Genomic DNA, 15,929 nt, shown 5'->3' with positions numbered 1-15,929 from the left:
AGAAGTGATGTATTAAGCAGCTGCGGTTGGACTGGACCAGAAGGGCTAAGAGAGAGTGAAAACTCTCCAGGAGCGGAGCCAGATGGACCAGAAGCTCCAAGCTCACTTGGGCCCATTAATGAACTAGTGAAATTAAAAGTTTCTAAACCAGGTTGGATAGACCGAGGGGTAGATTGAGAAGCAGGAGGGAAGCTCCTCAAAGTACCTTTTTTCTTCTTACCCATATCCAGGTGCTGAAACTTGGAAAAAAATGAGGAGTCTTCCAAAGAAAAAACCGGCAGAAGGGGCGCACGCCGGTGGCTGCATGCCGCTGCATGCCACGCTTTATCGGTGTGACCCCGGGCTTGCGGTGACATCAGCGGCCTCGGCAACAGGTTTCCCAGATGTTAGGGAGCCGGTAGGGAAGTCTCCAGGCACTCTCCTCACGATGGTAATTGCACACCACGCTTTATAGGTGTGACCCCTGGCTTGCGGTGACTTCAGCAGTCTCGGCAACAGGTTTCCCGGATGTTAGGGAGCCGGTAGGGAAGTCTCCAGGCACTCTCGTCACGATGGTACTTGCACACCACACTTTATTGGTGTGACCCCGGGCTTGCAGTGACATCAGCGGCCTCGGCAACAGGTTTCCCAGATGTTAGGGAGCCGGTAGGGAAGTCTCCAGGCACTCTCCTCATGATGGTAATTGCACACCACGCTTTATAGGTGTGACCCCTGGCTTGCGGTGACTTCAGCAGTCTCGGCAACAGGTTTCCCGGATGTTAGGGAGCCGGTAGGGAAGTCTCCAGGCACTCTCGTCACGATGGTACTTGCACACCACACTTTATTGGTGTGACCCCGGGCTTGCAGTGACATCAGCGGTCTCGGCAACAGGTTTCCCAGATGTTACGGAGCCGGTAGGGAAGTCTCCAGGCACTCTCTTCACGATGGTACTTGCATACCACGCTTTATAGGTGTGACCCTGGGCTTGCGGTGACATCAGCAGCCTCGGCAACAGGTTTCCTGGATGTTAGGGAGTTGGTAGGGAAGTCTCCAGTCACTCTTCCCATGATGGTACTTGCACACTGTGCTTTATCGGTGTGACCCCGGGTTTGTGGTGATGTCAGCGGCCTTGGCAACAGGTTTCCTGGATGTTAAGGAGCCATTAAGGAAGTCTCCAGGCACTCTCCCCACGATGGTACTTGCAAGCCGCGCTTTATCGGCGTGACCCCGGGCTTGCGATAACATCAGTGGCCTCAGCAATGGGTTTCCTGGATGTTAGGGAGCCAGTAGGGAAGTCTCCAGGCACTCTCCCCCTTGTTTGTTTATTTTTAATTAATTAGTTCATTTATTTATATAGATTTTTATATTCTGCTTTTTGGCACTTCAAAGTGGATTCTGAATATTTGAATGTGGGAAAGTTTTCATTAGGAAGAGAAAATTAATGCAACACCAGAAAATCAACAAAGGGAAGAGACTGTGTTCAGCTACAGAATAAGGGAAAAGATTTCTTAATAAAGCAAACTTTGCAAATTACCAGGAAAGCCACACTGATGAGTGACTATTGTTATGTTCTGACTGTAGAAAAGTTTCAGTTGGAAAGCAAATTTCATAAGAAACCCAAAATTCCACTCAGCAGAAAGATCAATTTAACTGGGTCGGACCAAGAGTCAGACCAAGGGTCCATCAAGCCCAGTATCCTCTTTCCAATAGTGGCCAATCCAAGTCACAAATACCTGGCAAGTACCCAAATATTAAATTAATCTCAAGCTACTATGCTTATTAATTAATAGCAGTTTATTGATTTTTCCTAGAGTAATTTATCAAAACCTTTTTTAAACAGTTACACTAACTGCCATAACCACATCCTCTCGCAAAGAATTCTAGAGCTTAACTATGCATTATTGAGTGAAAAAGAATTTCTTTGATTTGTTTTAAATGAGCTACTTGCTAACTTCATGGAGTGCCCCCTAGTCCTTCTATTATCTGAGAGTGTAAATAACTGATTTACATTAACTTGTTCAAGTCCTTTCATGATTTTATAGAACCTTATCATATCCCCATTCAGTCTTCTCTTCTCCAAACTGAACAGCCCTAACTTCCTTAGCCTTTCCTCATAGGGCAACCATTCCATGGCCCCTTATCATTTTCGTTGCCCTTCTCTACACTTTCTCCAGTGCAACTATATCTTTTTTGAGATGCGGCGACCAGAACTGCACACTGTATTCAAGATGTGATCTCACCATGGAGCAATACAGAGTCATTATGACATCCTCTGATTTATTTGCCATTCCCTTCCTAATAATTCCTAACATTCTGTTTGCTTTTTTGATCGCCAAAGCACACTGAACCATCAATTTCAATGTATTATCCACTATGATGCCTAGACCTCTTTTCTGAGGATCTCTTCCCAGTTCCTGCACCTCAGATTTGGCTAATTGGCTTGCTCCAGTGTGTCTGCCTAGACAGTCCCCCCCCCCCTCTCCCCCCCCCTGCTATGTATGAAGGGGTCAGGATGCCTGATGCTATGTTCCTCCTTATATAGACATGCCACAAGCGACTCCGTGGCTGGAAAAATAAAAAGGTTGAGGATGGGTGCTGGGGCCAGGGTTTCCCTGAATCCCTTGAAGGCCCTGACCGCACCTGCTGGTCATGTATAACCAATGGGCTTGGAGAGTAGACTCAGAAAGGATGTTGACTGGTGCACATACAATGTTCTCTCATTGTCTGTTCTATCAATTAAAAACCATCCTGAGTCACAGTGCTTTACTAATTATACTAATAGCAAGCAGGAGCTCTGTGCAGCAGCATAAAAATGTTGATACAGAAATGAGTAGAAGCAAATTTGAAAAGTGAAATTATTTTTTATTAGCTTTTTTGTTAAAAAAAAACCGAGAGCCCTGATGCAGCTTGTATGTGAAACTCTGGCCACCATAGTTTTTTTTTCAGCTTCTAGTGAGCTCAGTGTTGGTCTCGAAATACTGCTTTTGAATGATAGCAGTTAGTGCCTTTGAAATAACTGAACACTATGGAGTAAATTTTCAAAGGAGTTATGCATGGAAAATTAGCATCTAAGCACATATGTAGCCTGTATGCATGTATATGATATTTTATAAATATTAAAAGTACTGTATGTGTGTATCTTCAGTTTGGTGCACATATTTACTTATGTAAAATAGGGGTGATCTAGAGGCATTCCGGAGTTGGATCAGGAGCTATGCATGGAACTTTCTATTTTATAAGAGATTTATGTGAATATGATAAGCCAACTCATTTATGTGCATCTGTTGTCTGCTCTTTTTGGGTGGGAGGTTTGGGTGAACTGGGAGGTTTCAGGATGAAGTACTAGTGGGTCTAGTTGAACTGGAGATGGACTGGGTGACCTGGCAGAGGTATTGGCAAACTGGTAATTTCAAGTGCACGTGGTATGTTTGAAAATATACCTGCCTCCGAGTCTAAATCAGGGTTTTTACGCATATATATTAGATTTTTCTCGCACGTAAAATAGGTAAAGAAAAGTAAGTACTTTCAATGCACCACAAAAATTCACACATACTGAAACATATATGCATATTTTCAGATCAGAACTATGCTGTATTTTATAAACTGTGCAACAATCCCCATATCCACTTGTGTGCATAAATGCAGTACCACAAACAGGTTTGAAAGACGTCCTTTATAGACACACTGGACAAGATAAGTGTTCTTTCATTTTGTACTTTTAATCATTTCACAAAAGACAGCGTGACATACATGGACTTCTCCAATGTCAAAAGTATTTAAATACAAAGCGCATACAGCTACCATAGTATTTTGCATATAAAATGACCAATATGAGCACTGATTATTTAAAGATATAATAAAAATAAAAAATATTAATGAATGCAAAATAATAATTAAAAGGGATAATAAAAATAAATAAATAAAATAGACAAGGGTTTTGTTTTGGTTTTTTTTAAGAGCAATGATTACATCTCTGAACAGCAAGGCGTAGTTTCTTCACACCAAGCTGCCTCAGAGGTCTTTTTTTCTCCTATTTTTGCAATTCTCACTTTTGGTGAGCTAAAATATTTTCAGAAGAAGCATGTGGGGTTTTGTTTTTTTTTTAAATTACAACACATAACATGAAAAGTTATAATTAAAATTACTATACATGGGGGGGGGGGGGGGGGTGTCAATTTTCAGAAACCTGCTGAATAGGCAAGATAACCAAGTCATTTTCTCTAGTTATCCTGAGCCAGATATTCAAGCGAAACTAACTGGCTAGAGTGTTGGTTGGCTAAATCTGAGCCATTAGATGTAAGTCTGCCATTTATGCACTCAAGTTATGCAGATAAATTTAGCTGGGTCAGCGCTGCATAAATATCGCGCAAATCAGCTCAATCACAAACCTGCCCTAGAAGCACTTCCGGCTTGACTTCTTTCTTTGCCTGGCCAATTTGTGTGGTTTTGTGACTTCACATGCACAAATTTAGGTTAGTGGGGTGGGGAGGAATTTTTAAGATAGCCAATAACTTGATTTTAGTTGGCTAATAACTCTTTTGAAAACTGACACCGTTGACTAACAGGAGTTAACACCGGAGGGCATGACAGGCTTTTGTCTCATTTCCCTATGAAACCATATAGACTCCATATATCAATAGCTCCCATGAGCTAGGCTGCCCAGGACAGTCTGCGGGTAATTTTACCCGCAGGTTTTTGCACCAGTTCTGAAAAGGAAAGTACAAGCCTAGCTTCCCTTTGAAATCTACCTCAGGAATCTTCAAAGGAAGACGTTGCATGCACTTTTTCCATGGAGAAGAACCATGTGCAGTTTTGAAAATGCAAAAACCTACTCATGCTGTTGTATCCTCCGACCTAACTCCACCTTTGAGCCTGCCTGCTTTTTCCCCCAGATAAAAGTGTATGAACAGTTTAAGCCCATGTGTACTCTTACCCGGGTAAAGAATGAGCAATTTTGAAAATTGCTCTCTTGCTAATATAGACTTCAAATTCATGCAGTGCACTGAGAAAAGTGCAGGCAGGTTACTTCCTGAGGATATAATGTTTATACTAATGTAGAGGCTTTCTGATGAAGGGGTTGCATGGTCGTTAAGAGCACACAGTTGTGAAACTTGGAGACAGAGGTTTGAATCTCGAGTCTAAAACTTACTGAGTGACCTTCTGTAGGTCACTTTACTCTTCTGTGCCTAAATTTAGGTTGTAAACTCTTTGGGTAGACCTGTCCATGTGATTTATCTTACCTAGTACTGTGTGCTGATAGCATTAGGTAGATATTAAACCATATCCTAAAATAAATCCTCTGAAACATCTATCTTCCAGAAAAGTCATAAGCTACTGCTGTAGACCACTGGGCTTCAAGGAAAGAATATTTAAATTAATATATTAAGAATGATTAGAATTCTTTACTGCATTTTCAGTCAGTTGCATACTTCTGTGCTGTCTTGGCTAGAAACCCCAATAATCTTAAGAGGATTTATCAAAGCCTTTCTCCATTTCTGTGCATATGGACAGAAATTTCATTAAATCAATCCCAATGTGCAATCAGTATTTTAATTAAACAATAAAAAAAAAAAGCCTTTGTTTTCAGAATGTGACAGGAAAATGTCTGTCCTCCAATATGGAGCTAATTAATGGGATATAAAAGAATCAGTAGTTATATGTGGTGATACAGCCAGTGCATAGCTTAGATGAGTCACATGGACATTGTTTATAGACTGAAATTCCTGTGTTTTGTGCTCTTAAGGTTCCAGAATTGTTCAACCTGGTCGATAAATCATAAGAATATATGAGAGGAACTGAGTGTGTGCCTTTTTAACTGTGTGCATTATTATATCCTTGGGTTTGGGTTTGGTTTTCTTTTTGGGGGGGGGGGGGGTGGTAGTTCCTCCTTTTTTTTTTTTTTCTTCTGACTCAGTTGTAACTGGGATTCTGTTACCATTTACAACTATCTGGGCATTGTCTCCCTAGTTTAACAGACTCTCCTCTTTTCCTAGTCTGGTCATTGCAGCATTGGCCCTGAGGAGTCTTTCTGGAATCCTGTATCATAGGCTCTAAATCCAACCACCAGGTGTCGCTTTTAATAATGGCCATGAATCAATCCATTCACCTCCCTCCTCCAGGGATGTGCACACTTCCTCCAAGGCATCCCCAGCCAACTCGGAGTATGGATGTCTCAATCCAGAAATCCAGCTGGGGACCCTCCACTTGGCCATGGAGGCACCGAGCTGGTGACCTGTCCCTTAGCTGTCTTGTAAACCACAGCAGTTAGTTCTCAAATATCCAGTCAGCTATTGCATCCAATGGTAAACAGGAAATGCTAAGTAAAAATGCCAACCATTTTACTTTGGGATTTGGGAGAAAAAGAGGTGCCTAAGAGCCAGTGAGAATGAGAAATTTGATCATGACAAATCTGCTAGTGAAGCGCTGTATGGCAGACTAGAAGCTATTCTATCGTGGCAGTGACTTGTATTCTTTTAGTGAGAATACACTACAGGGGAGTAATTTTCAAACAGCCCCACCTAAATTAGGCAGCAAAAACATGTGTAACTTACACCAATTTTCAAAGCAGACTTTCACGAATAAGTCCGTTTTTAAAACGATGCCAGCAAAATTAACCCACACGCAATTACACCCACCATCATGGGTGCAGAAAATTATTTTTCAGGAAAAATTGACATGCATACTTTTGAAAATCCAGATATATGCATGTAGCTCTAAACCCTTCCCCCCCATACTTCCAAGGAATGCATCCACTCCATCTAGGTACACTTACATCCCAACAGGCAGCATGTGCATAAGTTTGCCCGCAGATTGGAAGGGAAAAGTTTATAAAAAATCCCTTTCTGCAGGTGAAACCCTATTTTACCTGTGGAAATGCCTTTGAAAATTCCCTTTTATAACTTTAGATTTTTTTTTTTTCAGATGAGCCCCAGAAACAATGTCAAGATGTGCTTAAGATGTGTCAGTAGAAACAGACTACAGGCACTGCTGTCAGCTCTCAGATACCTACAACAGGATCACACAGCATACCTAACATGTTTTATTACAGAACATTTGAATAATACATAATTTAAGAGTTGGGCTCCTTCCATGGCATACAGAAATTCTTTAATGAATTCACCTGCCCTTCTCTGAAAGTCAGTGCTACATCTTTATTCTGAATAATTCATTCAGAAATGCACTGCAAAAAGTGGGACTTACAGCTGGGGAGTAATTTTCAAGTACATGAAAAAAATGACTTCTAAGATTTTGAAAACAAGCATGCATGCTGTTATGGGGGTTTGAGTTGGTGGGTATTTGTGATACATGGGACTCGGTAAAATAAGCAGCCACATAGGGAGGACAAATGTAAACTGCTGAAAAACTGCCCTCCTTTACTCTAGCTCAACAGGCGTGCAGGGGTCCACAGCACGTGTGCTTTTAGCCAGCCGGATGGGGAGGGGGCATGTTTTGAACAGGATTGAAAGCCAATGCATGCGGTTTGTGTTTTCAAATTTACTTATGCTATTTTCCATAACATTTTTTTTTTTTACCCCTAGAAAAATCAGGTGCATAAGACTGTGGATGCTCTGTCCCCATGGAAATTTTCCAAGAGAATGTACAGACAGACTTTGCACCTGAGTGGAGAGCTGGAACCTTACCCTCACAATGGCAAATATTTATGCCCATAAAACATGGTTCCATGGGGTGCATGGCTGCTCTAAAAGATCCCAGGGGTTCACCACGTGCACAGCTATCTGCATGAACACAATTTTGCGCATACTTTTACAAACACTGAGGATGGGGGGGGGCGCATTCCAGGGAGGCGGGGGGAAGAAAGAAGAGCTAGAGTGGAGTTGGGACTTACGCACATGCTTTTTCATTTTAAATAATATAGTGCAGGAGCTCAACCTGCAGAGGTAAGTCCCATAGTAGAGCAGGGGTAACTTTGTGTGTGTACCAGCCCCGTGTACTTGGAGATTTTCAAAGTGAATTTATGCACATACTACTAGTACTACTACAGGGTTTCTCAACATATGCAGGGCTATTCTCAGCAGAACTTACAACCTAATTAAAACAAACAAGGCAAAAGACAATGGTTAAAAAGTAATGAGGCTATAAGGGGACAATCAGGGGTTAAGATTTAAAAGCAGCCTCAAAAAGATGGGGTTTTAACTGAGATTTAAATAAGGCAAGAGAGGGAGTATGATGCACCAGTTCAGGAAGTCTATTCCAAACATAGGGTGCAGTGAGGTAGAAAGCACGGATTCAGGAATTGGCGGTTAAAGAGAAGGGCATAAAAAGGAGTGATTTGCCAGATGAGTGGCGTTCACAAGGAGGGGTGTATGGAGTGATAAGAGAAGCGAGGTAGTGAGGAGCTGCGGAATGAATAATCTTGTAGGTGAGTATGAGGTGCTTAAATTGTATGCAGGAATGGATAGGGAGCCAATATAGCGACTTGTGAAGAAGAGTTATATGGGTGTAGCAACTTTGGCAAAAGATAAGTCACGCAGCTGAATTTTGGATGGATTACAGTGGATAGAGATGGCTCACAGGGAGACCTGTGAGGAGCAGGTTGCAATAGACTAAGCAGGAGGTGAACAGAGAATGGATAAGGTTTTTGGTAGTGTGTTCAGAAAGGAAGGGATGGATTTTGGTGATGTTATAGAAAAAGAAACAGCACATTTTAGCAGTGTTTTGCATATGTGTAGAGAATGAGAGAAAGTTGTTGATGATGACTCCAAGGTTATGAGCTGGGAGGATAACAGTGTTATCCAAAGAAACAGAGAAAGGAAGAAGAGGGGAGGTGGGCTTGGGGTGAAAAATAAGGAGCTCTGTCTTGGCCATGTTGAGTTTAAGGTGGTGGTGGGACATCCAGGCAGCAATGTCATGCAAGCAGGAGAAGATCTGGAATTGGATCCTGGTGAAATTTCTGGTGTAGAGAGGTAAACTTGGGAATCATCAGCACAAAGATGGTATTAAAAGCCATGAGAGGAAATCAGAGCACCGCGGGAATTAGTATACAGGGAGACGAAAAGAGGAGCAAGGACAGAACCCTTGAAAATGTGATGGCAGTGGAGGAGGATCCGCCAGAGAAAATATTAAAAGTACAACGGGAGAGGTAAGAGAAGAGTACCAAGACAGGACAGAAACTTGAAATCCAAGAGAGGACCCAGTATCAAGGAGTAGGTGATGATCAACAGTGTCAAGCAGCAGATAGGTCAAGGAGGATAGGTCTTTGGTTTTAGCCATAAACAGGTCATTTGTGACTATGGCAAGAGCTGTTTTGTGAAATGTGGAGGTCAAAAACTAGATTGGAGTGGATTAAGAATGGCTTGAGATGAAAGAAAGTCAAGTCAATAGTTGGCAGGACAGGTAGGGTCCAGTGAGGGTTTTTTGAGGAGTGGTGTAATCACAGTATATTTGAAGGTAGCAGGAACAGTAGTAGTGAAAAGTGACAGATTGAGGATGTGATAGATGGAAGGGATGACTGCAGGGGTAATAGAGCTGAGGAACTGGGTAGAGATGGGCTCAGAGGAGCAAGTAATGAATTTGGAGGAGGAAAGAAGATGGGCAGTTTCCTCCACTGTGATTTCAGAAAAGGAGGAGAAAGTGGCAGAGGCCAGGGGACAGGTAGAGGAAATAAGCAGGAGAGAGGAGAGAGGGAGGTAGAGGTGCCCTGTTGAGAATTCAAGTCTTTTGAGAGTCTTTTCATGGAAGTAGTCAGCCATAGTTTGGGTGGAGAGTGAAGTGGAGAGGGAGGCAAAGTGAGTTTGAGGAAAGAATTCAGTATGGCAAAGAGACGGTGAGAGTTGGATGCAAGAGAGTTTGTCAGATGAACGTCTAAAACTCTGACAGGTGCATTATCAGAGTGGAAGGAGGTCAGCATGAATTCTGCATGGACATCCACAGATGTTCTACAGAAAGGGCACAGGAACGCAGGAAGCAAATTCTTGGGATAAGCCAAAGCTGGGGTTTGATACACCTTACAGGATGGATAAGAGGAGGGGTAAGAATGTCTAAAGCAGTGGAGAGTATAGTGTTGTAAGAAGAAACTGCTGCGTCAACTGACTCAGACAAAGTAGTGAGGAAAGGAGAGATAAAACAGTAGTGGAGAGGATACAAGTACCTGGAGATTCCTGAAAGTGTTGATGGTGTCTGGACGAGGCTGGGGGGGGAGTGCAGTTTAATATTAAAGTTATCAGATGATAATCTGAAAGAGGAAGAACTGAGCTAGAGAAATCTGAGAGACAGCAGTTGGAGGAAAGGACTAAGTCAAGGCAATGGCCATACTTAACAGCAGGGGTGGTAAAGCAAAGTTAGAGATCAAATGAGTTTAAGGAAAGGAGTTTTGAGGCATCAGAGGAATCATCAACTTGGAGATTAAAGTCACCAAGAATAAGATGAGGGGAAAAAGGATCAAGAAAGAAGGAAAGCCAGAATTCAAAGTCAGTGAGAAAGGAGGAAGGGAATTTATCAAGTTACTGCTAAATGACAGCTACCTGGAGAGGTAATGGGGTGACAAGGCAGATGAACTGGGCCTCAAAAAGAAGAAAAAGAGTGGAATTGAGGTGGAAGAGGAGGTTGAAACCTACAGGAGGGGGAGAAAAACAGTCTAACGCCATCATCACAGCCTACTGTGCCAAGTGTATGGGAGAAAAGATAATCTTCAAGACAGAGAGCAACAACTGAAGCAGAGTCCTCAGGGGAAAGCCAGGTCTCAGGCAAGGCAAGGAGATGAAGAGGTCAGGAATATAGGAAAGCTTCTTGGAAACAGAGTGGGCATTCCACAGGGAGCATGAGAAAGGAAGAGAAAAGGGAGGAAGAAGGGGAATAGTGATAACATGCACAGATATGGTGAAAGCTGCCTTGGAGGGCGATTGGGATCAATATCCCTGGCTGAGAGTAGGAGGAGTAGCAGGAGAATATGTAGTAGTAATGTGATGACAGTGATAAGGATGAGACACTTTCAGGGAGAGTGGAGTTGACTGGATGAGAGGAAGAAAATGTTGAAGCTCAACAGCAGTAGACAGGATAGAAGACAGAATGGAAGGTGAGGTAAAGAATGGAGACAATGGGGAAGGTGTGCTATGTATTAGTAGCAGTTTGCAGCAGGGAATAAGACTGGGGAGAATTAGCATCAGGAAGAGAAATTATATGGAGCCACAGGAAATAAAGAGAGGCCTGCAATTTCCTTGGTACCTGGCCAACTGCTCGAGGAACGCGGGCAGGAGCAGCTTAGGCCAGTGGTGGGTTGTGGTGACTTCAAGAGTCGGCCAGCAAGGCAGCTAGGAAAATCACACAGATGGGATGCAACCTACCCAATGAGGGGTAAAGTCTGCATGTAAACATTAAAATCAAACGTTACCTCAATCTACAGTTATACAATTACCCTCACAACATATAAGTAAGGTTGACTGCATAAACGACATACAGTTAAACTAAGGCACTAACTTCTTAAATGCAAATAACAATACACAGACTTCATTTTAGTGGTTGCCTCTACTGTATTTGCCTTAATATATTATCTTTAACCTTTCTGCAAAAGCTCCCCATCAGCTTCTCAGTGAGGCTTCATGGCCTGTTTAGGGTTCCCCAAAAACGGTTGATCAGGCAGCCTCACAGCTTCTCTGTCTCAGCATCACATGTTAGCATAGGCATTCCAGATTCAGGATAACAGAGATGGCCTCTGATGTGGTTCAGTTTTTGGAGCAGAAACTTTGGCCTGACCTTTTTGACATCGTGTCCTGAAGCATTGTGGTATTTGTAATGCTGATTGCAAATGAAAGAAGCGAGACTATAAAGACCATAATACGATAAGAAAAAGGTTACAAAAAAATCAGGGCTGGCCAAAAAAAAAATGTCTGCCTCCCAAAACAAATGTGCCAGCTCACATCTCCTGCATCAAGACAGACTTCTGCATCCGTTTCAGCTTGCTGTATGTAGTTAGTTCTTTACAGCATGAAAGGGATCTTTTATACCTGTCCAACCTGTGTTACATTAATTTGGCCATACAGCTGTATTGGTTTCTCTACACTGATGAGCTGATATCATCAGGTATGTATAAAATAAAAGAACAGTATATCATTTTATAAAAAAAAAAAAAAATTAAAGTCCTCGAGACATACTTTTAAGAGAGTACTTCTCATGCTTCTTTTATCTTACAAATCCCTTAGGGAGCTCATCTTGATCCATCTACTTCACTGTGTTTGTTCCATTCCCATATTAACATAAGCCTGTGACTCTGTGCACATCCCTAATGCAAGCGATGTAGAATCCCAGGGGGATCGTGCAGCATGTGCCCATCCCATTGCTGTCGGCTCGTTAGGCCATCGGCACATACACATACCTTCTCTCTGTTGCTGTGAGCCATCAGGGATCTCTGAGCTGCCCCACGCAGAGCTGTGCGGTAATTATAAAAATTGCTGGAAGGGTCCATCTGATGCTACAGGAGAAATTAAAAGAAACGAGCGTCAGCCATTAGAGGCCAGGGAAAAGCTGTAAATCCTGTGCTTTATTTCTGGTGCAGCTTGCTTGCAGGTCTTGGACGCAGCACAGGCCATAAACAGCTGCCTGCTTTATGACACTAGAGGAGAACTGAAGTTCAGTGCAGATCTAGATGCAGATCTCATCAAATAACTTGGCGAGGCAAAACATGAAATAAAAAGTAAACACAATGGTATAAAAATGTTATTTAATTTATAAACTGGGGCACAAACTTTGGTATTTTATTGAGTCACATCAACCAGAAATTCATTTGTTGTGTAAATGTTATATGTTATACATTATCCATGGCACATTATTTAATTTGCAGCCTGTCAGTTTTCTCCTGCTCCTTCAGGTGTCTAGCTCAATTGGAACAGCCCCTTTCTGTGGCCACACCACCATGAATTAACTCTCCTGTGTAGTGACCTAGGGGGGTTTACTCCCCCCATATTTAGCCCCTGCCTCCCCAACCTCCCCACCCGCCCAGCTAGGCCTGACATTGCTGACTGGATTTTCTCCAGACCCTGGCATGATGTGATCTAAACTGGTCTGCAAGTATTGTTGTTACAAGATGGCTAGGACTCCTTCTAGGGGCTGGGAATGCTACTGCACAGCATCCCTAAGGCCAGCTGACTTGAGCACAAGCCAGACCGGAAACTGAGTGCTGCTCACTCACGTCGCATCACAGAGCACTGTCACTACAGCCAGTTTTTGCTGTATAGTTATTGGAATGTTTAACAATGGTACTAACAATATTTTATGGGCAATTCAGCTTCCAAGGTAAAAAAAATATATATATCTCATTCAGCTACACCTTTTTATTCACACTTTTATGTCATTCTAGAGAAGCTGTTGGTGTTTAAGGAGACAGAAAGCCAGTGGATATGGTATATCTTGAAAGACTTTTGAGGAAATAAAAAAGTCATGGGATGAGAGGCAGTGTCCTACTGTGAACTGTTAAAAGATAGAGAACAGAGAGCAGGGGTAAATGGTCAATTTTCTCAATGGAGAAAGGTGAATAATGGAGTTCCCCAGGGATCTGTACTGGGACGGGTGCTATTTAACATATTTATAAATGAACTTGAGATGGGAATAACAAGTGAGATGATCAGATCTCCCGTTGATATAAAATGATTAAAAGTTGTTAAATCACTTATGAAACGGGCACCCAAATGGCAGATGACATTTAATGTGGACAAGTGCAAAGTGAAACATGTAGGGAAGAACAACCCAAATTATAGTTACACAGTGTAAGGTTCCACATGGGAGTTACCACCCAGGGAAAGGATCTAGGTGTCACTGTGGATAATACATTGACATTTTCGGCTCCGTGTGTGGCGGTGGCCAACAAAGCAAATAGAATGCTAGGAATCATTAGAAAAGGAATTTAGAATATAACAGATAATATCATAATGTGCCTGTATCACTCCATAGTGAATATCATGTGCACTTCTGGTCACCTCATCTCAAAAGAGATATAACAGAATTAGAAAAGGTACAGAGAAGGGCAATCAAAATGATAAAGGAAAGGCTAAAAAGATTAGAACTCTTCAGCTTGGAGAAGAGATGGCTGATGGGAGATATGATACAGCTCTATAAAATAAATGAATGGAGTGGAACGGGTAAACTCCAATCAGTTGTTTACTGTTTCAAACAGTACAAAGACTAGAGGACACACAATGAGGTTACTAGGTAATACAATTAAGACAAACAGGAGAAAATATGTTTTTACTCAACACATAATTAAACTCTGGAATTCATTACCAGAGGATGTGATAAAAGCTATTTGTGTAGATGGGTTTAAAAAAGGTTTGGAAGAGTTCCTAGAAGAATAGTCCATAAACCAAAACCATTATTAAGATGGAGTTGCAGAAATCCACTTCTTATACCTGGGATAAGCTGCTTGTAATCTGTCTATCCCTTGGGATCCTGCCAGGTATTTGTGTCCTGGATTGACCACAGGATATTGGTTTGATGTACATTTAATATGTTATTTACTTATCCCACTCCTACCACTTATGAATTCAAACAAACCAGGGCACCAGGCTGCAAGCTTTTATCAGAGCCCCATGCAGACATCACACAGATAAGTAACTCATGCATTCAGCATGAACAACTTGCAGAAAAATTTCTAAAGCGAAAGGGTGTGGCTATAATGGAAGATCTCATAAAAGGTTAAACATATAAGAAATAAAATATACTGGGATAAACAAGAAAGATCTAGAAAAAGATCAAATAAGCTAAATATGGAATTTCCTAAGAAACAGAGACTGCTTGAGGAATTTCAGTACTGCTGCTGCTTCAGTTCTGGGATATTACTGCTAGACATTCGTATAATCGGGATATATGTCATTATTTAAAAAAAAAAAAAAAAAATCTCTCTCCTTTAATTCCATCATCCTAAGCACTGCCTACCTAGACAGTAGGCTCATGTGGCATAGGGTATTCCCCCACGCTGGAAGAATGGAGGGGCCCCTCAGTGCTGCCTGTTGGTTGGCTGCAGCCACCACAGTAAAAGCTAGTAAAATCCCAGCATGGCCATGTTGTAGCCTGCAGCAGAGTTTATATTTTTTCCAGCAGAAAGAAATGGTCCTTGTTAAGAGACAGAGAACCGATAATCTGTGATTAAGAGTCTTATCTGACCTTTGTCTGTCACTGCAGAGGAAGGCTGCCGAATTGTAAGTTCAAGGTTGCAGAATCAAATAAACTTGATCAAATGAGGACTCTTTTTTTTGGGGGGGGGAAAGGGTATACACTCCACATGGGTGAGCTGAAAATCTCGTCAGTATGCTGGTTTTCCCTAGGGATGCCTGTGAATGTATGCCTTCTTCCGCTATTCCACCAGTCAGAATATCACGTTGCCGAACGGCAAAATTATTGTGAGAAATAAACTCAGGTCAGACAATGTCATCTTGATGACTCAAAGCAAGCAAAGGCAGGAATGAGTGGGGATGGCTCCTGCTTCAAAGAGCCTTTGATTTCTTTGCTATGTTTATTTAGGTGTATTCATTTGTATTAATTTGATATTGTATCTTTTAGTCTTTGCTAACAATTATGAAAGCCTTAACTGTAAACTGCTGTTACCATTGGAATTGCGGTAGATAAACACTTTAAATAAATACATAAAATAAATAGCAGGGGGTCCTGGGAGATCTTTGGAGGGAAGGACATCAGGCCAGGGAACCTGTGGCAGAACGGTTGCATTGCCACAGTGGGGAAGGCGAGGAGGGGGAAATGTCAATGTCACAAATGGTCCTCTAAGAGGAATGGGGGAAGTGGAGAGCACCACAGAAGCAGAGACATCGACAGGCACGTTAACCTGCAGACGCTCTCAAAAAAAAAAAAAAATAAAAAAAGAGTTAGCTACAACTCTTGAGGTATAATTAACATTTTTGGTTTACCGCTAATTGTGGTAACCAATTTTAATACTGAGTTGTTTTGCATGCATTTGCATATGATAGAGCTTATTTTTTAAAAAGTGTTCA

The 15,929-nt window shown here is 41.9% G+C and overlaps 1 protein-coding gene across 4 annotated transcripts in view; it reads right to left on the bottom strand.

Moving 5' to 3' along the window:
• RASGEF1B (RasGEF domain family member 1B) overlaps positions 1–15,929 on the bottom strand; it is a 70,118-nt gene that overhangs the window by 13,117 nt on the left and 41,072 nt on the right. For all 4 annotated transcript variants that reach the window (XM_029600150.1, XM_029600134.1, XM_029600129.1 and 1 more), the window contains exon 10: positions 12,308–12,403. In XM_029600150.1, the coding sequence (XP_029456010.1) occupies positions 12,308–12,403 (96 nt within the window). The remainder of the gene's footprint in view (positions 1–12,307; positions 12,404–15,929) is intronic.

This window comes from Rhinatrema bivittatum, chromosome 1 (assembly GCF_901001135.1).
Source record: "Rhinatrema bivittatum chromosome 1, aRhiBiv1.1, whole genome shotgun sequence".
In the NCBI taxonomy this organism is placed as follows: domain Eukaryota; kingdom Metazoa; phylum Chordata; class Amphibia; order Gymnophiona; family Rhinatrematidae; genus Rhinatrema; species Rhinatrema bivittatum.
The sequence above is the reverse complement of the archived record's forward strand: the minus strand, read 5'-3'. Positions and strand labels throughout refer to the sequence as shown.